The sequence below is a fragment of the Pelodiscus sinensis genome, chromosome 24 (assembly GCF_049634645.1).
Source record: "Pelodiscus sinensis isolate JC-2024 chromosome 24, ASM4963464v1, whole genome shotgun sequence".
Classification (NCBI taxonomy): Eukaryota; Metazoa; Chordata; order Testudines; family Trionychidae; genus Pelodiscus; species Pelodiscus sinensis.
This window is the reverse complement of record NC_134734.1, coordinates 19,669,533-19,694,081: the sequence shown is the minus strand read 5'-3', so window position 1 is coordinate 19,694,081 and position 24,549 is coordinate 19,669,533. Positions and strand designations below refer to the sequence as shown.

The 24,549-nt window shown below is 54.7% G+C and overlaps 1 protein-coding gene across 6 annotated transcripts; it reads left to right on the top strand.

Annotated features, from left to right (window-relative positions):
* The first annotated feature begins 222 nt into the window (after positions 1-222).
* Positions 223-24,433, top strand: LOC102445063 (toll-like receptor 2). 6 transcript variants are annotated; one of them, XR_012897539.1, is made up of 5 exons: positions 5,548-6,170; positions 13,390-13,678; positions 14,134-14,226; positions 22,570-22,725; positions 24,306-24,433. XR_012897539.1 is itself a non-coding variant. In XM_075908372.1 (4 exons), exon 4 carries the CDS (start codon positions 15,594-15,596, stop codon positions 18,099-18,101), a length of 2,508 nt encoding a protein of 835 aa, XP_075764487.1. In that variant the 5' UTR covers positions 223-386; positions 13,429-13,678; positions 14,134-14,226; positions 15,568-15,593; the 3' UTR covers positions 18,102-20,266. The 6 variants fall into 6 exon arrangements, 5 of the variants coding, with proteins under 5 accessions (XP_075764487.1, XP_075764489.1, XP_075764486.1 ...); XM_075908372.1 differs by lacking the exons at positions 5,548-6,170; positions 22,570-22,725; positions 24,306-24,433 and adding exons at positions 223-386; positions 15,568-20,266 and having other exon boundaries at positions 13,429-13,678; XM_075908374.1 differs by lacking the exons at positions 22,570-22,725; positions 24,306-24,433 and adding an exon at positions 15,568-20,266 and having other exon boundaries at positions 5,560-6,170; positions 13,429-13,531.
* Positions 24,434-24,549: the final 116 nt, after the last annotated feature.

Genomic DNA, 24,549 nt, shown 5'->3' with positions numbered 1-24,549 from the left:
TGGAAAAAATCTGGCCCCTCCAAGCCCATTGTTAAAGGACCAGTCGTTTATCTTAGACGTGACCCATTTTCACCTTTCCGTTGTCCCCTGCAGCGGCCTGGATTGCAGATTTCCAAACACAATGCCACATTCCCTGGCAAGACAGCAAATAAACAAGAGGAGCACTTGAGCTGTTCCACAGGTTAATTATTGCCAGATGAGAGTCTCGCTCTGCAGAGCAGTTTGTGTGCAGTCTTGTACGGGTCTGGTTTTTGAAAACACCTCTGCCGTAGCGAGATCCGATTAAGAGAAGGGAGTAACCAGACTCTCTGATGAAGAAATCTAGGCGAAGGACTGATTCCCTGGGCGGATGAAGGCTTAAAGTTGTGACGCCCCAATTTTAACAGGTGGGGAAACTGAGGCAAAGAAGTGACTCGGCTTGGTCCAGGGCACACAGCTGGTGGAAGTGCTGAATTTGGGGAGACGCAGGTGGGTCAGGGCTGGGGGAAGTGAATGTCATTGGACAAAGCTTTGGAGAGGATAGATGTTAAGCTTTTGGAGGCAGGTGAGTGTTGTAAGATTTTTGTGAATGAGTCCTAGGAAGCCAGCTGCTCCCCGGCTACTCCTCTCTCCATGAGTCACTTCTGCCAGCATCACGAGACTGGGGAGTTGCAGTCTTTGTTAGTCATGATGCTGGGAGTGTGAGACTGCTCCCCACAGCTCCCTAGGGTAGTTCAAAACCCAAACCAACCCTGCTACTTTATTGACATTTATCCAGGGAATGAAACAACTTCTCACTCGCGAGCTGAGCCAATATCCTAGAATCCTAGAACACTAGAACTGGAAGGGACCTCAACACGTCATCAAGTCCAGTCCCCTGCTCTCACGGCAGGACCAAGCACCATCTATCCCTGACAGGTGTCTGTCTAACCTGCTCTGAAATATCTCCAGTGATGGAGATTCCACAGTCTCCCTAGGCAACTTATTCCAGTGTTTAACCACTGGGCAGGAAGTTTTTCCTAATGTCCAACCTAAACCTCCCTTGCTGCACTTTAAGCCCATTGATTCTTGTCCTATCTTCAGAGGCCAAGGAGAACAATTTTTCTCCCTCCTCCTTGTGACACTCTTTTAGGTACAGGCAGTCCCCGACTTACGCGGATCCAACTTATGTCGGATCCGCACTTACAACGGGGCTTTTCTCGCCCCGGAGCTCGTGGGCGGCGGGACCGCCCAGAGCGCAGCGGTACCGCCACTGCGTCCTCCGGGGCGAGAAAAGCTGCTCCAGGGCGTCAGACTATGGATTTGTCTACACTTGGCAGCTACCCAAAAGAGCCAATCTGGAGCAGCTCTAAGCTCCTGCATGGACGCTCCTGACAAGGTAAATCCACAGGGGGGCTTATACCAAAATAGTCCCGTGCTCCTCTTTGGGTACGTTTCCCACTGCAGAGGAGCCCTGGAACAGTGGCGGGCAACCATTAGCCATGGTAGCTGAGGTGGGGGGAAACACACACACACACACACACACACACACCCATGTATACTAGGAATGTCAGAGCTGCCTTATCTTGGAATTTTGCAGACACTGAGCATACAACATAAATCTAGGCCAAGGACCGATTTCCTCGCTGGTAAAGATAAGAGAAAGGAATGCCGGACCTCCAGGCCTGGCAAGTCAACAATGAAAGTTGCCCTTCAAACCTTTTCTAGCCTGCATCTCCCCTCCCTCCAGATACATCGATTGCAAGGCCAGATGGGACCATGCTGACTCTATAGGCCAGCGATGAGCAACCGAGGCTAGCGAGTGGGCCGCACGAGTGATCTTTCTTCATTTCAGGAGGGCCACAAGTTTGTTACCACCAAGATGGTCTCCCGGGACGGGGCAGTTTTGCTCACGGCGCTTGTGTCCCTAGAATGTGCGGGAGGTGCGGATGGCGCCGTAGCCGCGCTATGGTTGGACGCAGAGGGAGCACCCGGCTCTCACGATCAGTGTTGAGTCAGTGTTGCAATCAGCACAGACCTCACTTCATGTGCCTTTGCTGGACGTGTGTGTCACGTTAGTTACCCCCGGGGGGGGGGGACCCCGACAAGGACAGAAACCAGCAGAATCTGGCCACTTTGCACGAGCAAAGGTAAATAAAATGTCTCGTGGGCTGCACGAAGAACCTGAATGGGCTGCATGTGGTTGCCCGCCACTGTTCCAGGGCTCCTCTGCAGTGGGAAACGTACCCAAAGAGGAGCACGGGACTATTTTGGTATAAACCCCCCTGTGGATTTACCTTGTCAGGAGCGTCCATGCAGGAGCTTAGAGCTGCTCCAGATTGGCTCTTTTGGGTAGCTGCCAAGTGTAGACAAATCCATAGTCTGACTCCCTGTAGAGCCCAAGCCAGAGGCTGTCACACATGTCTCTTTAAAGCTGTCCCATCTTGATTTAAAGGCTTCTGATGTGGGTAACCTGTCACCCCCCCCATTCCAGGTTCGTTTTTCTGAGGACCAGTGACCCTCACTGTTAAGCCGAGGCATCGTTTCTAGTCTGTATCTGTCCCGCTTCCATTGCCAGCTGTTTCTTTGTGGCAAGCTCCTTCCTCCCAGATGAGTCAGTCAGTTCCTGTGCGCGTCCGTGGCTCCAGCCTGGCTGGGATGCACTGGCCCGCTTCATGGCTCAAGTAGCAGCGAACCCAGGGCAGCAATAGACGTGGCTGGATTGTAGCCAGTGTTCCCTGTAAGCTGTGCACTTGCACGACCACCCAGGAGAGGGTCCAATGCCACTCAGCGGCTTAGCAGAGCACCGGCAACAGGTGTTTCTACTGGTGTTGCACATCCACACATGCTCTGGCGCACATAACAAAATTTATTCCACTCATGGATGGAAAAATGAGAGGGAATATTATTTGCAGTTTCTGCTGGTGGTGCACATCCATACATGCTTTGGCACACAGAACAAAATTTATTCCACTCATGGATGGAAAAATGAGAGGGAATATTATTTGCAGTTTTTACTGGTGGTGCACATCCACACATGCTTTGGCGCACAGAACAAAATTTATTCCACCCATGGATGGAAAAATGAGAGGGAATATTATTTGCAGCATGCTTCCACTGATTGGATGTGCCTCTGTGGGGGGGAGGAGGGCTTGGCCTCTGCTGGCAGTGCCCCTTGGTGCCAGTCCTAGTGGTGGACTTTGTGTGCTGTGGATAACCAGGCTGACTCTTAGGATGTCTCTGGACTACAGAGGTTTTTTTCGAAAAAAGTGGCCGTTTTTCGAAAAAACTTCCCCTGCGTCCAGACTGCTGCCGCGTTCTTTCGAAAGTAAATCGAAAGACCGCGGCAGTTTTTCTAACCGTGGAAAACCTCGTTTTACGAGGAAGAACGCCGTTTTGCGAACGTGCTCTTTCGAGAAAAAGCGCGATGTAATGCAAACGGTGCTTTTTCCAAAGAGAGCATCCAGACTGCCTGGGTGCTCTCTTTCGAAAAAGCGGCTTTGCTTTTTCCAAAGTACTGGGTGTAGTCTAGACGCTCTTTTTCGAAAGAGGCTTGCAGTCTAGACGTAGCCTCTCTGTATAGGGACACTGACCTTTCCTGGCTGACATGCCACATGGGGTCCACCCTTAATTGGCTATAATTAGGCCTTGCTGTAGTTACTTTTAGGGGCTGAGAAGTGAGGTTAGACAAGTTTACGAGGGACAAATTTACCTCCGTTTGCTCTAACTCTCTCCCTCCCCTAGTGCCACAGAAAGATGGCCACTACCTAGCCAGCTCCCCCGCGCCACGACCATGGCATTCTTGGGGCACCAGGGAGCCCTCTTCTGGATTGGGGGCAGATTCCCAGGAGGTCTGTTCCAGCAAGAACAGGCACCAAAGCACAGGCAGGCGAGCACGCGCCCAGTTAAACAGGAGACTGCAGCTGGCAAACCGGAGAACTTGGTGAGGGCCAGCTGAAACGGCCGGTTGTAGTCAGGGTTAGGCACGGGGCATCGTCACCCTGCCCTGCAGGTAAGGAATGTCAGGCATCCCCACACGGAAAGGGCTGGGGCAAATCCCACAGCAGACATGTGCTGCTGAGATCGTTTTTCACAGCAGCTCTTGGCCGCCGCTTGGCAGTCTCGGTTCCGGCAATGAATTCATTTGTTTGTTCTTGCTCGGAGCGGAGACAGCTTCCTGCCCAATCCCCATGGCTGTTATGGTTTCTGTCCTGTCCTGGACTCTCTATGCAACCCTAGGTAAACAGCTCTTTATGGCTGCAGCGGGGTGGCTTTGCAGCCTCTTAATGCTGCGCTCACTGCCCAGGCAGGATTTCAACAATGCATGCAACAGGCCACAGCGTTAGCAGGGCTTTGTTTGTGGGTGCTGCAGCGGAGTCCCAGAGCAACCCCCCAGGGTGTCAGGTGCTGTGCAAGCAAAGAGCAAAGAGACAAGCCTGCTCCGGAGAGCTCATAACAGCCCGTTCACAGCACAGCATGTCCCAGCAGGAGAGCTCAGAGCATTTTACCAAGGGCTCGGGATGACAAGGAATGAGTATGAACAGTGCATAATTTATCTGTGGAACCCCCTGCTGCAGGACAGGCTTAAGGCCAGGGCTTAAGGAGAATTAAAGGGTTGTCCCTGTAAACAAAGGAGTGCAATCCGTCCCCATTCATTCGAGGGATACCTTTAGAATAAAGCTTGCTCTGAGCTTCAGAAAAGGACCAACACTACACCCTCCTGAAGGGCCAACCCCACCACTTTGCTTGGGCTGGGTCCGTCTCCCCTGAAAGGGGGAAGCTGGAATCTCTTCCCATGCTCCTGGGCCTGAGCTAACCACTAACTGCTGGAGGGCTGGGGTGGGACGGGCTAGGAAGAAATTTCTCTTTGGGCAGTTGAGTGAGTCTTGGGATCTTGCACCTTCCTCGAAAGCAGCCAGCCCTGGATAGCTGGGACATGGAGTGAGTTAGTGACGTTACGCCCTAATCTTTCTCTATTAAGTGGGGAAAGGAAATATGCCAAGCGAGACCTTTGAGCAGTATGGACTAATAGCTAGTGCAGAGTTTAGCTGCTGTCCCACTGGGCACGTCTCCGCTGCCCATCCTGAGCTTCTCTCTGTACAGCACCTAGCGCAGTGGGGCCCCGATCCCATGACCACAACCCCAGGCAGTGTCCCCTGCAAGCTGAGCGCTTGGGCAGACACTCGGGAGAGAGTCCAGTGCCGCCCAGCTGATTAACGGAGCGTCCGCAACCGGTGTGTCTACTGGTGGTGCACATCTGCACATGCCTAGGCGTGCCGAACAAAAATCATTCCGCACATGGATGGGGAGGGAAAAAGCCAAGCGGGAACATTGCTTCTAGGAGCTACCTGAATCCAGAACACTAACCTGGCATGTTTGAATTGGTGCTTTTTGGGGCAGTGCGGAAAGAGCTCCCCAGATTGTAACATGCTGAGTTTTGCAGCCCCCCTGGGACGCAGAGAAACACTCCCCCAGTCTGTGGCAGCGATAGTTAACCCTCTTTAGGGGAGGAGTGTGGGTGACTGGGTGGTGAAGGGAGGAGAAAACAAATCCTTGAAGCGTGCGGTCTCTTTAAGAGGGGGGTGGAGCCCCACTCCACTGAGTCTAGGAATCTTCCTCTTATACAACCTGGCTCACTGGCTCTCAGGACCGGGCCAGGCAGCCTGAGCAGCTGTTGGGGCCAGACAGGAGCTGCAGCAAGAGGGCCGTGGACCCGGCCAGGGGCTGAAATAGACCAGGACACCACTGGGGGGGCTGCAAGGGGAAGCTGCCTCTCCCTACCCAAACAAGGGCGCAGCTAAACCCATTCCAGCCCCGTGTGATCTAGGATCGGAGAGACCTGCCTTGCCCGCTGCAGTCTCCCTGGCTCCAGCTGCCAGGGCTTTCTGGACCATCACCTTGGGGCTGCCGTATGGCTTCTGGGCGCTGCGTGGGAACTGCAGAGCCCAGGAGTGGCTGATGTTTGTGCCTTGGGCCCCAGTCACGGGCACCAAAGTGGAAGGCTTAGTGGAAAGCACGTAAATGCCAGTGCCACCGGCTGTTGGCTGCTACAGAAGGTGCCTCCGGAATCGAACTAGGACGAGATTCTTCCATCCATCTCCTTGCTAATAGAAGATCCAGCCTACAGCCCCTTTCTAAAAGGGATATATCTATATAGCCCCTTCTCCCCCACCCCGACTTATCGCCCAGAGACTGCAAAGTGCTCGGCAAAGGTGAGTGTTGTTATGCCTGCCTTAGGGGGAAACTGAGGCACGGAGGAAGGGCCTTGCCCCAGATGTCAGAACAGGGAATAGAAACCTGGCTCCTGACATCCCCCACTCCCCTGCCATGGGCTGCCTTCCCTCCAATCTCCGGGGGCAGGGACAATGTTCTCTCTAATGGTTTCTGTCCGTGTGTGGATTTTTCCCATCCGGGGTGGAATAATTTTTGTATATGCGCCGAGGCATGTGCAAATGTGCACCTCCTGTAGAAACAACAAACTTAGCTCTGCGAATCAGCTGGGCTTCATTAGAATCTCTCCTGAGCGGCCGCACAGTTTACAGGGAAACACTGGTCAGGAGCCAGGCTAGCGGAGACTGTCCTTCAGTCTCATGCTGTTCAGCTCAGGTTCGACTTACCTTTCCTCGCCTGTCCTATCGCGTACCAATCTCAGTTTCTCTAAACCAGTATTATTAGCCTTCGGAGAGTTGGCAACTGCAATCATGTTCCCTATTAAGAGACAAATTGTACCGGTTTACTAGAATCCTCAACAGTCACGTTATGATATAATCAACAAAAATTGTATCAACAGAGCATGAGAGCTGTTGTGAAAAATCTGACTGTGTAACATTTGTAATATATACATAGGGGCCCTGAGCAACATTTTCCACCACGGCTGCTTCCCCTCTGCCCCAAAAAACCCTAGATTTCTGACTAAATAGCTTTCACAACAAGTGTCTGCTTTATGCACACAATACTGACGGTTTGGGTCTGATTTAAAAAAAATTCCCGCGAGGGAGGGGACTAGTTTTAGGATGGGAACGCAGAATTGTAGCTGTGAACGGTGAATCTCACTGCAGTGAATTGTTACCCGGCGTTTTTTTAAATTAATAACATCAATGTGGCTAGTGGCTTTCACCCCCAATCACCATAGAAAGATTTAGAGACTTACTAAAGTTCCCGAAGTTGGATTTTAGCCAGGTTGCTCTGAGCTGTTGTGAAACTAAACGTGCTGATGCGCACTGCCGTAAAACACTCAGTACAAGTGGTAGCAGCCAGATGGTGTGAACCGTGTTGCAATCTAAGTGAACAAAGAGTTGTTGAAGTAAAAGGGCCCGATACTGTACACAGGAGCACTGAAACAAGAACAGGGGCCTATGGTATATGCCCCGTAGCTCTGATCTGCCCCAAACTGCTTCTGTTCTAAAAAGCATGTACCAGGTGGAGAACAAACAGTATGTCAGGGGAGGGATACAGGTTTGGACAGTTACACTGGTGAGTTCAATAGCTGTTGTTTTTCCCCCCTTTGTGTTCCGTTCCAGAGGTGGCTGCATTTTAGTGGTATAAAAGCTTGTGTGCACATGGTTTAGCACGTGTGCCCTGTGTAGACGTTCCTATTCGAAACAAGAGTGCCTAATTCCTGTGTCGCATAACCCCTGGGCTCTGGCTAAACCATGACAACACACTTATTCCGGTATGGTGCATGGAGGGATTACATAGTGCTTGAGTGGATAGAGTTGTAATTCAAAGTGATCTGGGCAAACTGGAGAAATGGTCTGAGATAAAGAGGGTGAAATTCAATGGGGGAGAAATGCAAAGTGCTCAGGAACAATCTGTTTCACACATACACAATGGGAAATGACTGCCTAGAGTACTGCTGAAAGGGATGTAGGGGACAGTGGAACAGGAGCTAAATATGAGTCAGCAGCGTGACATTTTGAAAAAAAAAAAGCAAACGTCATTCTGGGAGGCATGACAGGAGTGTTGTAAACAAGACACTAGGGGTGCATCTAGACTGGCAAGATTTTGTGCAAAAGCATCCGTGCCAATCTAGCCGCGCTTTTGCGGAAATACTTTTATCGGAAAAACTTTTCCGTTAAAAGTATTTCCGCAAAATCATGCCAGTCTAGACGCAGCCCAGGGGTAACTGTTCGGTTCCAAGGCCTAATCAGTGTCCAGTTCTGAGTGCCACATTTCAGGAGAGACAGGGAGAAATTGGAGACTGTCCAGAGAAGAGCAACAAAAATGAGTAAAGGTCTAGAGCAGTGTTTCTCAACCAGTGGTACAAGTCCCTTTAGAGGGACTCGAGAGAAGTCTGGGAGGTATGTCAACACAACTGAAATTTGGAGAAAACTGAATTTTTGTTTGAAGTTTTACAGCGCTTTATTATTTTTGTACTTTTTTCACCCAAAAATTTAATCACCCGCCCGGCTATGGTAGAAAAAAATGTTGTGTGTCTGAAAACTGTAGGTACTGGGGGTACTTTTTTTTTTTTTAAATGAGTACTTTCTAGAAAAAGATTGAGAAACACTGGTCTAGAGAACATGAGCTACGAGGGAAGATGGAAAGAACTGGGATTGTTTAATCTGGAGAAGAGAAGACGGAGAGGGGACATGAGAGCAGCTTTCAAATACCTAAAAGGGTGTGACAAGGCGGAGGGAAAAACATTGTTCTCCTTGAACCTCTGAGGCTAGTACAAGAGGCAATGGGTTTACACTGCAGCAAGGAAGGTTGAGGTTGGGCATTAGGAAAAACTTCGTAACTGTCAGGGTGGTTACGCACTGGAATAAATTACCTAGGGAGGTTGTGGAATCTCCATCATTGCAGATGTTGAAGAGCAGGTTAGACAAACATTTGTTAGGGAGGGTCTAGATCGGGGTGGGAAATAATTTTGGAAGGGGGACCACTTCACGAATTTCTGAAGTGGCCCTGGCCCACCCTGGAAGGGGAGGGGCCTCAGGTGGAAGGGGCGGGGCCGGGACACTTCCCATGTTCCCCTGCCCGCAGATCTTGATTGGCCTGGCGGTGGGGGCGTGTGTGAAGTCTTTGCCTCACCTGCCCACCCCAGCGCTGAGAGAGAACAACCGGCGGTGGTTCCCTTTAGGTGCTGCTCCGCTGGGTGGGGAGGAATCTTCACGCACTCCCCCCTTCCTAGGTCTCATTGGCCTGGGGGCAGGGGAGTGGCAGGGCGGCCGCGGGAAAGATCAACCCGCTTGGTGGGCCGGAGCTGGCCCACGGACGCCCTTTGCCCACCCTGGTCTAGATGATGGGTGGCCCCCAGCCTGGGACAGTGCAGTCTAGGGATGTAACAGAGTCGTCGATTGGTCGGCTACTTGCATTCTGCCCCCGCCCCCCACTTGCTGCCTCTATATCAGAGAAGTGGTGGGGCAAGGGAGGCTGCTCTGGCAGCAGCCCCTGTCTGCAGAGGTCCCAGCTTCCGGCTGCGGGATCCCTAGCGGACAGGGGCTGCTACCCACTGGGCAGGCTGCCCCGCTCAGTCCCGGCTCACGCAGGTCTAGGGAGCCGGTGGTTCCACGGATGGAGCCTGGCCCGGTCCCCAGAGCTCCAGCAAGCAGTGCGGCCCCCGCCTGGCCTGGTCCCAGAGCGCTGGAGATGAGAGCTGGGAGGCATGGCCCGTGTCTCCCGGTGCCGTGCCTGCAGGACTCCTACAGAAAGCCCTCCCCCCTCCTCTCTGTCTGGTGCTGGGAAGGCAGGCGGCAGGGTGCAGCTCTCGGCCTGCCTGCCCCGGATTCTACATTTGCAACAGCAGGCTGGGGGTGGAGGCCTGGGGGGCTCTCGTGGGCATGGGGAGGGCAGGTGAGGCTGGAGCGGGTGAGGTACGGCCTGCGGTGGATTTGGCCTGCCAGGCCTTTGAATCCGCCTCACCCCCCTCGTCCCATCGGGACCCTTGGGCAGAGAGCAGCCAGCCACTTGGAGCAGCCTGCAGCTGCGGCAGGCAGGGAGCCTGTCTGAGGGCCCCGTTCGTCTGCTGGCTGGGAGCTGTCTAGGTAAGCACCTCCCAGCCGGAACCTGCCTCTGGCACCCCACCCGCACCCCAATTCTCTGCCCCAGGTCACAACTCCCTCCTGGACCCTGCACCTCCTCCTATACCCTTCTAGCGGTCCAGAATCCTCTCCTGCACCCATTCCGCCTTCCGGACCCCTACCCCCAATCCTCTGCCCTCCCCTTCACCCACGCTCTCTCTCAGTCCCCACACCCCCTCCTGCACCCCAGCTCCCTACCCTGAGTTCCCTTCTGCACCCCACCTCCGTCCCAGAGCATGGAAAAGCGCATCCCTTGAGCACTTACCAAAGTCCTGGAGTGTGCCCCCCGCTATCCAAAACGCTTGCCCGCCCTGGTCTAGACGGTGCTGGGTCCTGCCATGAGCACGGGACTGGACTCGATGTCCTCTCGAGGTTCCCGCCCGTTCTAGGGTTCTATTCAGGAGGAAGCCATGCGCCCCCCGGGCCTAGCAATGCCGGTGTGCTGTGCTCTCTGCCGTGCCTCAACCTTGCCATCCTCTGGCAGGAAAGTTGCCCTAGAAGCCCTAAGGTGAATGCCCTCTGCAGACTTGGAACCGCTCCAAGGGCAGCTGGGTTTCAAGAGTCCCAGGAGGGTCGCCTACGGTCCTGTGGCTTGGCCCTCCAGCACAGGCCAAAGAATCCCCGGTAATATCCAACCTCCTGCTGGTCAGGAACCCGTTACCTTTGGCTCCTGTCAGCTCTTCTTTAGCAGAGTCTGGGGGGATATGCTCTTTTAAAAGCCCATGTGTTGGTCCAAGGTTGGGGGGTGAGTATATGGGGATGGGGAGTGTTGTTTGTCCATAGTGGTAGGAAAGGCTCTTGTGCGGAACCCCTCTTGACCGAGACACCTCGACTAGGGGTGTAAAATCCCATGTCGTTAGTTAACTGGCTACGTGTTAATTTTAACTGGTTCGCTGATGAAACGGGGGGCGAGTGGGCTACAGCGGCCCCTGCACCACTGGCAGGGCTGCTCCCGACCCTGCGCTGGGCTGCCAGAGGGCGGTTCCAGTCCCACAAAGCTGCTGGCTCCCCGCCTGGGTGGACTGGGAGTTGGCAGCATAGTTCCCACGAAGGGACACGCCTGCACATTCAAAATTCTTCCCCCGCCCGCCTTCTCTGAAGAGCCACGTGGCAGCACTCGCGTGGCAGGCGGCTGCTCCAGCAGGTGGGGCCCACAGCGTGGTGAGGGAGCAGGAGGGCGGGGCTTCCACATGGCAGGGGGCGGGGTCTATTCTGGTCGCTGGGGTTGGGAACAGGACCTGCGGGAGTCTGTCCAGCAGCTGGGAACGGGACATGCTACATGACCAGGCAGTGGGTTTCTGCTCCGGCGGCCGGAAACGGGCGTGTGAATAAATTGGGGGCCACGGGGGCACACATCCGAACCAGCGCTCATGACTCACTATTGGTGCACAAGCCAAACCTCACTCCGCTCATGGATGGAAAATCTTAGAGGGAACTCTGGTTGGCAGCCGTGTGTGGGGCGGAAGAGGCAGCTGGGAGCAGGGGAATCGGCAGCGTCATGCGGGGCTGGAAGTGGCAGCCCCAGTGTCCTCCCCACACTGCTGCTTCCAGCCCCACACGAGGCTGCTGACTCCCGGCCCACGCCCGCAGCCCCACGGGATTGGAGCAGCCCACTCCCGGGTAACCAATATGCATCATCCATTAAGGGTGATACTTACCGGGTAACCAATTCCCCATTCACCTCCCTAATTTTGACCCATTCCAGTCAAGAACCACGACTTGCAGGCCCATTGGGCTGGATGCGGAGGGGTTGTCTTCGCTGCATTGTCCATTCGAGCTGTGATTGGAAGTGTACTCTAACCCGGCTCCCATCCTTGCACAAAGCACCCGCTTGAGTTGCAAGGAGGTGCTCTAAGCCAAGCAGGAGTGGGGCGGTTGGAGGTTCTTCATGCAGAGGCGTGGCAGCATCTCAGCCGCGTACAATCGGAGAACCGTAGGGCTAGAAGGGACTCCAGAAGTCACCTCATCCACCACCCTGCCCAGATGCCGGATTTGTTGCGTGGCGCAAGTGGGAAGCAGGGTGGCCGTTTAGACTTGAGCGTGACTCGCTTGAATGGAGTAACTCAAATTGGCTGGATAACCGTAGTCAGAGAGTTGTTGTTAACGGTGCTAAATCCTGCTGGAAAGGGATAACAAATGGAGTTCCTCAAGGGTCTGTTTTGGGACCCGTACTGTTCAATATCTTCATCAATGATGTAGATATTGGGATAGAGAGTACGCTTATTAAGTTTGCAGATGATACCAAACTGGGTGGGGTTGCAACTTCTTTGGAGGATAGGGACATAATTCAAAATGACCTTAGCAAGTTAGAGAAATGGTCAGAGGTAAACAGGATGAGGTTTAATAAAGAGAAATGCAAAGTGCTCCACTTAGGAAGGAACAATCAGTTCCATACATACAAGATGGGAAGCGACTGTCTAGGAAGGAGCATGGCAGAAAGGGATCTAGGGGTCATAGTGGACCACAAGTTGAATATGAGTCAACAGTGTGATGCTGTTGCAAAAAAAGCAAATATGATTCTAGGTTGTATCAACAGGTGTGTTGTAAGCAAAACTCGGGAAGTCATTCTGCCGCTCTACTCTGCACTAGTTAGGCCTCAGCTGGAGTACTGTGTCCAGTTCTGGGCGCCACATTTCAAGAAAGATGTGGAGAAATTGGAAAGGGTACAGAGAAGAGCGACAAGAATGATTAAAGGTCTAGAGAACATGACCTATGAAGCCAGGCTTCATGAACTGGGTTTGTTTAGTTTGGAAAAAAGAAGATTAAGGGGGGACATGATAGCGGTTTTCAAATATCTAAAAGGGTGTCACAAGGAAGAAGGAGAAAATTTGTTCCTCTTGGTTTCTGAGGACAGGACAAGGAGTAATGGGCTTAAAGTGCAGCAGGGGAGGTTTAGATTGGACATTAGGAAAAAATTCCTAACTGTCAGGGTGGTCAAATATTGGAATAAATTGCCAAGGGAGGTGGTGGAATCTCCCTCTCTGGAGATATTTAAGAACAGGTTGGATAGACATCTGTCAGGGGTGGTGTAGACGGAGCTTGGTCCTGCCTTGAGGGCGGGGGGCTGGACTCAATGACCTCTTGAGGTCCCTTCCAGTCCTATTAGTCCATTTCATAGAATCATAGAATAAGTCAGTGTTTCTTAAGCGGTCGTATGAGTCCCCTCAGGGGTACTCAAGAGAAGTCTGGGGGGGTACGTCCACACCACTGAAATCTGGAGAAAACTGAATTTTTGTTTGAAATTTTACTGCGTTTTATTATTTTTGTACTTTTTACACCCCAAAATGTCATCACCTGCCTGGCTACGATTAAGTTGTTTAAAGAAATGTGTTGCAATAGTAGAAAAATATGTGTGCCTGAAAACTGTAGGTACTGGGGGGACTTATACATTTTTTTTTATTAAAAAAAGGTTGAGAAACGCTGGACTGAGTCGTGCTTTTTGTTGCAGTGAAGACGCGCTGAGGGATGGAAGAGCTGGTTCTTTTGCTGGCGTGTGGCCTCTTCCCACGTCACTGAGCAGCAGGGCCCGTGGAAAACGTGGCTTCCTTGAGGTTTCTCTTTCTCCCGCTTGTACTTTCGGGAAAACTCCCACCGACTGGCTGCCGTGTTCCTCTAGCACTGCACAAAAGATGGGTGGAGCCCTGCAAATCCGTGGCTATCCGCTGTACAGCCGCACGCATGCACATCCGCGGATGCAGGTATCCGCGGATCGTTTTGGCAGATGCAGATGGGGACATGGGTGGCGGGTAATGCAGGCAAAGGAAGGCGTTGCCTTCTAAAAACTGCCCGCACTGCCCAGCCGCCTGGGAGAGACTGGGGCTGCGCAGTACCTGGATGACTGGGGACAGCTGGGGCTGTGCCACACAGCAATGCGAGCCCTCAATTAAGATAGGGTGGGGGGAAGCTTGGTGAAGATGCATGGTCTCGGGTGAAGGGGTGTGGCTTCGGGCAGAAGGGGCGGGGCTTTGGCTTGCCTTCCCCAATTGGGCCGTCACCCGCCACCCATGGATACCAATTTTGTATCCGCGCAAGACTCTACAGAGGGGGAGGGTTGGACCTGATGTGGATTGAGCCCAGTTGGTTGGGGAGCCCAGTTGACTGACCTCGTGTGTCTACCAGCTTCCAGTAAAATGTGACTTCTCTCTTGATCTAGGACTGCCTGGGGTGGCATGGAAGGGACGGCTGCCCCCTGCGGCACTGTGCTCCAGCCCCCATCTGTCACCTGAGGAGCGGCGCCTCTTGCTAGGTACGTGACTTTCTGCCCCGTGGCGGAGTCAAGCCGTTCGCCGGCGGGAGGGAGGAAAGGAATCGCGTGGTCACTGGCCCCGTGGAATTGTCTGTCGCACAGGGCGGGGGGGGCCTGGCCTAGCCCATCTCAGTGGGCCACCAGCCTGTCGGAGCCAAAATGGTCTCCCCAGATGGGGTGGTTTGGCTCGTGCCTCGTACGTGGCGGCGGGGAGGGAGGTGCTGGAGGAAGTGTAGCAGCGCGCTGTGATTGTGAGAGCCGTGCGCTCCCTCTGCAGCCTGTCGGTGCCGGGTGCAGCTGGCGCCCCCCTCGCTGCATGTGCCCTGGCCTTACATCCTCGTCACTTCAGGAACACTCGTAGGGAAAAAACCAACAGACTGAAACCAGTGGAATCGGGCAGCCCTGTGGCGTGTTCCAGGATGCTGGAGTGGATCTCAGCCCAGCAGCGCAGCGTTCTCCTCAGCCAGCTGAAAGGCTGTACCATGGGGTGGTAGAAGCCTCGACTCTCTAGGCTCCCATTAGCACAGACCTGGGCAAATGGCCCGCGGCCACCGGTCCGGCCCACGGAGGCAGTGGGGAGCCCCAGGCAGGCTCCTCTGCTTGCCCCACATGCCGCTCAGAAATGCGGCTACGGGGCTTTTTCTCTTTGAGTCCGTAGGGGAGCAGGGACGATTCAGACTTTGCTCCCGCCCCCGGCACAATCCCATTGGCCGGTTTCTGGACAGATACTGGCCAATGGGAGCTGCCTGTTTGAATAACAGGCAGCCACAAAGCACAACCCTCCTACTCACTCAGTCAAGCGCATGGCCGAGCAGGCAGGAACATTTAAGCTCTGTAGGCAGGCAGGCAGGTAGGCTAGTTTGGCTGCTGGCTGGTAAGTCTCCTGGCGAAAACCTGCTTCTGGCACCTCAGCCCCTCCCTTCCCCAGCCCTCTGCCCCATACTCCTGCCCCGCTACTCCATACCCATACCCCCTCCCAGAACTGGCACCCCAATCTCCTGCCCGAGATCACAATCCCCTCCTACCCTAGGTCACATCCCAAAACCCTGCACCCCAGTTCCCTGCTTTGGTCACAACTACCTCCTTCGCCCAAACTCCCTCCCCGACCCCACTCTTCCTCCTGCACCCCAGTCCCTTACCCCAAGCTCCCTTCTGCACCCAACCTCCAGCCCAGACCCTGCATCTCCATTAATACCATGGAAGAGTGCGGCCCTCGGCTACTTTCCAAAATCTTGGGAGTGCACCCCCCATAAGAAGTTATTGCCCACCCCTACATTAGCAGGTGAGCAGAAGTTACATTAGCGGGCGTTTCATGGGTGTCCTCCTCTCTCGCTCTTTCAGGGGAGCCAACATGTGAAGAGAAGACCATGCCCCCGCTGGCTGGCACATGCCTGGCTTTGTGTGTGGTGATGGTGGGACTGGCAGTCAGGGCCGACCCGTGCCTTTTCACCGCAGACAACACGACAGCCATGTGCAAGGGCCGGAACCTGGACCGAGTTCCCCGGCACCTTCCCCGCACCCTGCTCCGCCTGGATCTCTCGTATAACCGGCTCTATGAGATCTCCCCTGGGGACTTCGCAGAGCTGACCCAGCTGCAGAGCTTGGACTTGAGCTACAACAACCTCTCGCACATCGCGGCAGGTGCCTTCGCCGCCAACGTCCTGCTGGAGGAACTCAGCCTCTTCAACAACTCCCTGCACCAGATCCCTGCACTGGCCCTGAAGCCCTTGAGAAAACTGAGGCGGCTGGAGATGTCTAATAACTTGTACTGCCACTCAACGTTGGACAAGGCCTTCAGCACGCTGAGGAACCTACAGGAGCTCTCCATGGGTGGACCTCTCATCCAGACGGTCGGCAAGGGAGACTTCCTCCCGTTGAAAGAGATAGCCTTACAGAAGTTTGCCCTGAAGACGGCGTCCAGCTTGTTGGAGTATCAAGAAGGGGCGTTCTCGGTGCTCAACACCACCAGCCTGTGGTTCGACATCGCCCTAGACAAGAATCCCAACGCCTTGCCCGTGATCCTGCGAGACCTGAAGGGGAAGCCGCTACTGTATCTCCGCTTCCGTAACCTCTTCGAATTCACCTACTACACGGACGCCGCAGATCTCTTTTCCGGCTTAGCTGAGGTGCGAGCCGCAAAGCTGGTCTTCTACCGGGGCAAGTTCAATGAAAACCTGCTGCGCCTGGCCCTGCTGAACGTCCGGAAGTCCCGCATCCGCGACCTCTCCCTGATGGCCATCGACTTTGCCCGCTCTCCCCAATGGAAACGCCCGGAAGCGGGCATCGCCAACCTGACCCTCGACAGCCTGCTGCTCCAGGACATCAGCAACCCCGACATCCTGCGGTTCGACTGGACCTTCACCTGGTTCAGCGGCGTCACCAACCTCTCCATTCTCAACGTCAACTTCAACTTCGTGCCCTGCGACGCCTGGGACGAGATGCGCAACGTGGTGGCCCTGGACGTCTCCAACAACCGGCTGACGGACGCCTACATCTACAACCAGCGCTGCGACTACCAGGACGTCATGCCCAAACTGGAGCGGTTCTTCGTGGCCAGAAATGAGCTGACCAGCCTGAGCGTATTGGCTAAGCTCACGGCCAATTGGCCTCGCCTCACCCATATCAACGCCAGCCATAACCAACTCGGAAGCCTGAAGGAGGAGACATGCCAGTGGAATTCTGGGCTGGTCTGGCTGGCCCTGGACCACAACACTGTTACCATGGAGATCTTCAAGTGCTTGCCCATCACGCTTCTCTACCTGGACCTGTCCCACTCCCAACTTGACCGGCTGGAGATGGACTTCTTTGACCGCTGCCATCACCTTCAGGAGCTGAAGCTGAGTGGGAACAAGATCAAGTTCATCCCCTCAGTGTGGAAATGCCCCAGCCTGCGGACGCTGGCCGTGGATGGCAACTCCTTCGGCATCATCAGCAAAGGCTCCTTCGTCCACATGCCCCAGCTGGCCAGCCTCCAGGCCGGCAACAATCCTTACCACTGCACCTGTGACCTCTACGGCTTCTTGCAGGAGATGTGGAGGAAGGGAAAGCTAACCCTGAAGGACTGGCCTGAGAACTGGAAGTGTTACCACCCCGAGTCCCTGCTGGACATGAGGGTGGCTGACTACGCCCCAGGGCTGACGGAGTGCGACGTGAGGGTGGTGGTGGCCATCTCTGTTTCGGTGACGGCCGTGGTGATCATTGCCATCATGGTGCTGTGTTGGAGGTTCGACGTGCCGTGGTATCTCCACGCCACCTTCCGCATCATCCGGTCGAAGTACCGCGCCCGCCACGCTACCCCGGCGCGGGCCTATGCCTACCATGCCTTCATCTCCTACAGCTGGTCGGATGCCGACTGGGTGAGGCAGGAGCTGCTCCGCCGGCTGGAGACCTCCACCCCCCCGTACCGCATCTGCATCCACGAGCGGGACTTCACGCCGGGCAAGTGGATCATCGACAACATCATCGAAAACATCGAGAACAGCTGCAAGGTCATCTTCGTCCTCTCCCGCAGCTTCGTGGACAGCGAGTGGTGCAACTACGAGCTGTACTTCGCCCACCAGCGGGCCGTCGGGCTGGGCTACGAGGACGTCATCCTGGTGGTGCTGGAGTCCATCGACCCCCGCAGCCTGCCCAACAAGTTCTGCAAACTCCGCAAGATGCTCAGCACCAAAACGTACCTGGAGTGGCCTTCAGAGCCCAGCCGCCAGCCGTTCTTCTGGATCCAGCTCCGCAACGTGCTGGGGAAACCAGGAGCCATCGATACCAGCCAGGATCAGGTCTCGCTGACCAGCATGGAGGGGCGCTCCGAGGTGGCTGTGAGCGATCTGGCAGAAGAGGAAATTGCCATTGATGCGGTGGCTGTCCCTGCGAGCTAGCGTGTGCCTGGACTCCAGCTCTGTGCTGCATCTGCTCCGGATCGGTGTCAAGGCACTGGGCCTTTGCTGGTGGGATGTGAAGAGCGTTGCTCTGGTTCCTGGCCAACTCTCCAGTAGCCCTTTCCCTCCGGACCGAAGACACACCCATGGGAAGGAATTAGCGGCTGCTTCAATGCAGAGCAGGATTCCCACGTAATGTTTTCGTCCACGTGCGGAATACATTTTATTACCTGCACCGAGAGGTGCAGAGGTGCACCAGGCTGCCAGCGCTGGGCGCTCTGCTAATCAGCTGGGCGACATTTGACTCTCTCCTGGGCAGCCGCCCAAGCACTCGGCTTACAGGGACCGTTATTCGGAAGGGAGCACTGATCTTCATAGCCCAGCGTTGAAGGGGCCTCCGTGCTATATCGTGCTGATCAGCTGTTCCCTGAAAGGTCAGGACCCTTCCAAAGGGCCAAGTTGGGCACTTGAAAGTTAAGCCACCTAAGCTATTCCTAATGTGTCATTAGGGTTGCCAGATACTTGCACAAAAAATCCCGAACATGGAGAAAAATTGGTTGAGCAAAAAAAAATGGGGGACCAAAGTTATTGAGCAAAAAAACTCACCTCTTCCGTGTTGTAATCTACTCGCCACAGGTGAGTAGATTACATAGATTGTCGAGCCCTGGTCATATTTACCCACTAGCCAATGGGAGAGCATAAGCCTTGGAAGTAGGGAGTCTGCGGTGCCAGGCACCCCCCGGCGCATGTGGGCGTTGTTCGTTGGCGTGCGGAAATATCACTTGCCTAACCCGGTGTTGTGCTCTCCTTTGGAATCAGGCTGCCAGCAGCCCCAACCTGAAGTCTGTGCATTAAAAGGCGCTTCCGAGACTCACCTTGATCTGCGCCGGGTCTGCCTCTGACCCGCATCTGCCGGTTTCGCTGACCGCTAATGCTCGGCTGCATTGGTTACGGCAGACCGAGCCGGTGTTTTGTGCCATGGACAAAATGACCAGCGGAGTCCTGGGGGCACAGCTCTCCCGTCTCCGCAGTGATGTGGCCGGATCGATGAAGTCGCTAGGATGAAGTGGAAACCTGCACGCTGAGCCCGTGGGAGAGGGATTCTCGGAGTCAGTTAGGGGAAGAGCGTGTTTCTGTTGTGTGTATTTATGTAGAGTATTTATGCAGCGCTGTTCACCACAAGCGGCCGCCGTGGGGCTGCCCTGTCCCTTTGGGGAGCTTTGCCGCAGCGCCGTGTGGGTCTCCTGCGAGCCTTGCCCCATTCACATTGGGCCCCTCCGAAAACAAAGGGGTTCCCTAAGTACGATCCATTTCCGAGGCCTCCAGCTGGCCGGCCGCACTGCGGGGATGTGGGGCAGGGAGCACCGCCGGAAGGGGCTCTTGCTGTCCGGTCTTATCTGGCTTGCCAATGCACTTAGACGTTCACTAGGAATATTCCAGGGAAGTCAGATCTCATCCTGCCAGTCAGATCTCATCCGGCCAGTCAGATCTCATCTTGTCAGTTACACTCAGAAATCCACCAGATCAAGGTGGTTCTCCTCCCCCCCACTCATTGACTTCATTGGGGTCTCCTGCCAAAAGCCATGCTGTCTAGTGATCCGTCCAGAGCCGGAAGCCCAGGGGGCCTGCTGCTCTCTGTGCTTCTGTTTCCCCCTTTTTCAGATTTGAAGGCGGGGGGGGGGGGGCATAACTGCTTGTGAGAACAAATGTCTAGAAGGTGCGAAGTATTTCAAACTGGCTGTCCCTGAATTCAGACTGGCTCAGACTTCACATACCTTCTCCCCTGCCTAAATGTGCCTCCTTGAAAATGAAGTGATGTTTAAAAAGGAAAAGGTCTCAATCAGTGTTCGCTCTAATTTTGTTTTCTTGTGTACAGAATAAATTTTGTTACATGCACCAAGACCTGTAGGGATGTGCACCACCAGTAGACACCCATTCTGTGGGCGCTCTGCTAATCAGGTGGGTGCCACCTGAATCTCTCCTGGGCAGCCGCCCAAGCGCTCAGCGTACAGGGCACACCAGTCTCAATGTAGGACGGGACTCTGAGCCTGGCCATTATACATTGTGTATGCAAACTGATGTAGGCACCAGCGTTCCATGTGACGTACAGCATGCTGCTGTCTTTTTTTTATATATATTTAATAAAAACCGGTGTCTTTTTCCTACGGTGGCTGCACCGTGGTTTTTTCAGTGAGCTACTGTCAGGGGAGTTGGAGGTGAGGGGGGAGGGAGAGACCAGGCTGTGTGGTCCTTGCGTGCCAATGCGGTGGACAAGCATGCAATACAGAGCACTGCCTAACCCAGGGGCAAGTGCCTACTGCATGGGGGGGATGTCACCCTGGGTGGTGCATGTAGGAGTGTGCAGGGGATGAGTTGGTCAGAGCTCTGGTAAAACACACAAGTCGTCACTAATGCAGCTCGGCGCCCTGCAGGCAGGTTTCGGGGTGAGGTCTCGGGGTTTTCAGCTGCAGGAGCCGGGATTTTGGAAGGGGCTTGAGCACTGGGTGCCCCTGTGAGGCACCCACTGGCTGACTTTCGCCGGGCTGGCCCCGTGGAGGCGGAATCCGGAATGGGTAGAACTGGTACCACTGGTTATGCTCAGGGTGCAGTACTGGGTGGGGCCAGAAGGTGGCGATGTTGCCTAGGACACACACCCACACACCCCTCCCAGTCCTCCAGATGTGGGAGTAGGTTGGTTTTGAGGGCAGCAAAGCATCTGAAGTTGTAATTGTGCGTGTGTTGGGGGGGGGGGGGGCTCTGTTCCCGGGCACAGACTTTGGGGCAGAAGGAGGCAATTCCACAACACACTGAGCTATCACGTTAAACGCCCACCGCGAAATGTCTCCCCCCCCCCATTTGTCCTCTCCGTGGCCCCCCCCATCATCCCACCAGGGGTCTGGTAGAAGGCCACAAATTCTTTTACTAGGCCATGTGCCTCTGTTGAAATGCAGCTAGCTCTGGGGTGGAGGCTAACTAGGACACAGTATGTGGCACAACTGTGCAATGGAGGAGAAATCGGGGTGGGGGTGGGGGTGGGGGTAGGGCCCAAGCCACTCTCCCCGCCCTCCCACCCCCCACCCCCCACCCCTCTGCCATTCTTAAGAAAACTGCCCCGTGGGAACAGCCCAGGCCTTGTCTTTTTAAGACTAATGGCTGCTATTTTATGCAACTTTATAGCAACTAGGCAACCAAGGTGCTAGGTGCTGGACAAACACGGGGAAGGGATGGTCCCTGCCCATAGAGCTCACTGGCACTGGAGCTATTTTAAGGTGGGGGTGCTGCATTGTGCACCCCCCCCACCTGTTTGTGCCCTTCCCTGCCCCAGACGGGGGGTCACACCTATGGCTGCCAACTCAAGACCGGATGCAAATGGCGTCGAGTACGTCCAGGCTGGGAGAGTTGGCAACTGAAGGTGGCTGAGCAGCAGTGGAGCTGCCAGGGTCAATGGCCTGGACCCTAGAGGCAGCGGGTTGCAGAGCCTGTGGGGCTGGTGGGCCGTGGAGGGGCCGCCCGAAAGCTGGGACCAAGGGCTGGTGGGTCAGCAGCAGCACCGGCCCTGGGCTTGGGAACCCAGGTGCAAAAGCCCCCTCGCGGCCCTCCACACCTATGGTAGAGCTTCCAAGCTAATGGTCTCTAGGATGTCCCTGGCCCAGCCTGATTCTGGGGCTGGCTCCATTTGGGGAGGGGGGCGGGGAGGCAAGGGAGTACGGTGCCCTGCCCAGGAGCCATGGCGATCCCCAGCGACAGGCACTGCCTGCAAACCCTGGTGCTTGAGCTCAGTAAGAGCTGCCTCGGTTTCCCCTGCGTGGCTCCAAATTGGCAGTGCAGACGCCTCCCTTGGGCTCCAAGCGCTATGGCTCAGGATCCCGTCTGGCCCTGGGCTTGGGAAGCAGCCCAGGAGGGAGACTCCCAGGCTTTGATTTCCCAGTGGGGCTGCGGCACCCTCCAGTCCCACCCTTCCAAGCTACCATGGTTCTGAACTGACCTTACAGTTCCAGGGGTTGCAGCAGACTGCGGGTCATCCCCTAACACCAGCTGGGCTGTGGTCAGGGTCTGGACTAGGGAATCTCAGGGTTCTAGCCAATGTTCCCTCTCATTTCCTCCATCCACGTGTGGAATAACTATTGTTGCATGCACCAAGCCATGGGTGGATGTGCACCACCTGTAGAAACACCTGCTGCTGGCTGCGGGCGCTCTGCTAATCAGTGGCTGCCCAAATGCTCTGCATACAGGAAACGCCAGCGCTGGGAGGGCAATGGGAGGTAGAGGATTAGAGGGCGGGGGATGGACGCCGGGATTCCTGGGTTCTAATCCTGGCTTAGATTGCTGGTATTATCTTAGGCAGGTCCCTTCCTCTCTACCCCAGCTTCCCATCTGTGAAATGGAGGTAACAATACATGGCTCATGGGGGCGGGGAGGGCTGGCATTGGGAGGCATTAATCAATGCTCTGTGGTGCTCTCCTAAAAGGTGGTGCTGTCGAGCGTACTTCCTGCCTGTCCCCTGAGCATTATGGGTAATGCCGCCCCTGTATTGCTTCAAGCCTCACCTCAGGGCTCCATGCCAAGAGCATCAATTCTTATCCCGCTTCATCTGAAGAGCTCTGCGTGCTCCAGCAAAAGGCGGGTTAGTATTCTCAGCAGCCCACTCCATTGGGGGGAAACTGAGGCCCAGAGCAGGGGAAACGGCTCTTCCAACAAGTCAGTAGTAGATGTGGCAAAAGGTTCCGGGGGTCCTGATTTGCACTCCAGTACAATAACCCCTTCTGCCATCAAACATTTGACAAGTTCATCACCATCAACTTACGTTTGAATAAAGATCTTAACTGGTTAACGCACTGCAGAGGCAACTCCCTCCACCTTTGCTATTCACATCCCCACATCAAATGCTGTGAATGGGAAACATCCATCCCGATTTGATTAGCTTAATTAACACTGGCCCTACAACTGAAAAGTAATTTCCTTAGCTGTTTATATCCCCTTGACTCCCTCCACTCCAACTCATCTGATGAAGTGGGTTTTACCCATGAACGCTCATGACTTAACACATCTGTTAGTCTCTAAGGTGCCACAGGAATGCTCGCTGTTTTTAATTACAGACTAACACAGCTACTCCTCTGAGACTTTTCTCCTCCACCAGGCCTGTTTCCCCAGTCACCCTCCCCCCGCCCCATCCTGGGACTTACATCAGTGTTTATTTACACTAGACTCCCCTCAAACTCATCAAAGGCCGCTTAACTCAAGGTGGCCCCCACTTGTGAAGGCTAGTGTGGATGGCTCTTCAGGGGCTCTGCTCAGAGTAAAGGGTTTGTCGCACAGATAAGGCCACGTCCACACGATGGTGTTGTCTACGCTACGGCTTTTGCCAGACGAGGCAATGCAAATGAAGTGCTGCTTAGCATTTTGTCGTGCTTCATTTGCAGAATCTATTCCGAGCCGTTTTTGCGCAAGGGGTATTTGCGCAAAACCAGCTCGGACTATATTATGCAAATGAAGCGTGGCACAATGCTAATCAGCGCTTCGTTTGCATGGCCTCTTCCGGCAAAAGCCATAGCGTAGACATAGCCTAAGGGGAAAAGAGCAAGTTCAAACCGCAGCGAAGAGGCGCCCGTTTGAGGTTGCTATCATGTGTTGGCAGACTGAGATAAGCCCTGGATCCCTGTAATCTTTACCACAACCTGCTAGCACATGGTAAAACCTCCAGCCAGCCTTGGCTTTGCGGGGGCTTCACCTCGTGGTAGCTGGCCCCAGTGCCGAGCGCTCTTTTTACTGCCGAGTTTCAACGAGGTTCAAAGATTTCAACCTGTTTAAAGACACTCCGGTGCTGGTCCAGGCCTCGTTCCCACGTGGAAATGGACCCGAAAAGCTGTTCCGGAGCTGTTCAGTGCGGAGTTTTTCCAAAGCAGAGTAATGTCAGGAATAGATCCCTTTTTATTTGGGGGTGGGGGGCCCACGCTGGCGTTACGGCGTTACTTTCCAGCCCGTCTCCTGGTGGGGCATGGCTCTAGGCACTGAGCTGTGTTTTAAGAGCTGGCGGGGAGGGGATGAGATTTCCGCAGCCTCCGTTGCTCAGTGGTCAGCCCTCCCCTCCACGTGCGCCTGCGTCAGCCCCAGTCCACGGCTTGGGGAGCTGACACGTGTGGTTTCTGTAGCTGTTTTCCATCCAGACCTTCTAATTTCCTACCCCCAAAGAATTTCCATCTCCAGGGCAACCCACGAGCAAGATTTCCAACTGAGAGACACGGCCACCGCGCCAGGCACCGGGTGAGTGGCCAAGACGAGCTCAGAACCAGGGTGGAGGCTTTGCGGAAGTGGAGCTAGGAGCAGTCCTGGCCACCATGGGACTGTAAATATCGAGACACCAGCAGGTAGGTTTCAAACCCTGCAATTCTCTGAAGGGCGAAGGGGAGAGATGGGGTGCAAACAGGCTTCTTGTGTTAAATACGAGGCC

Coding starts and splice junctions, on each gene's coding strand:
- LOC102445063 (XM_075908372.1), top strand. CDS start 15,594: ATGCCCCCGCTGGCTGGCACATGCCTGGCTTTGTGTGTGGTGATGGTG.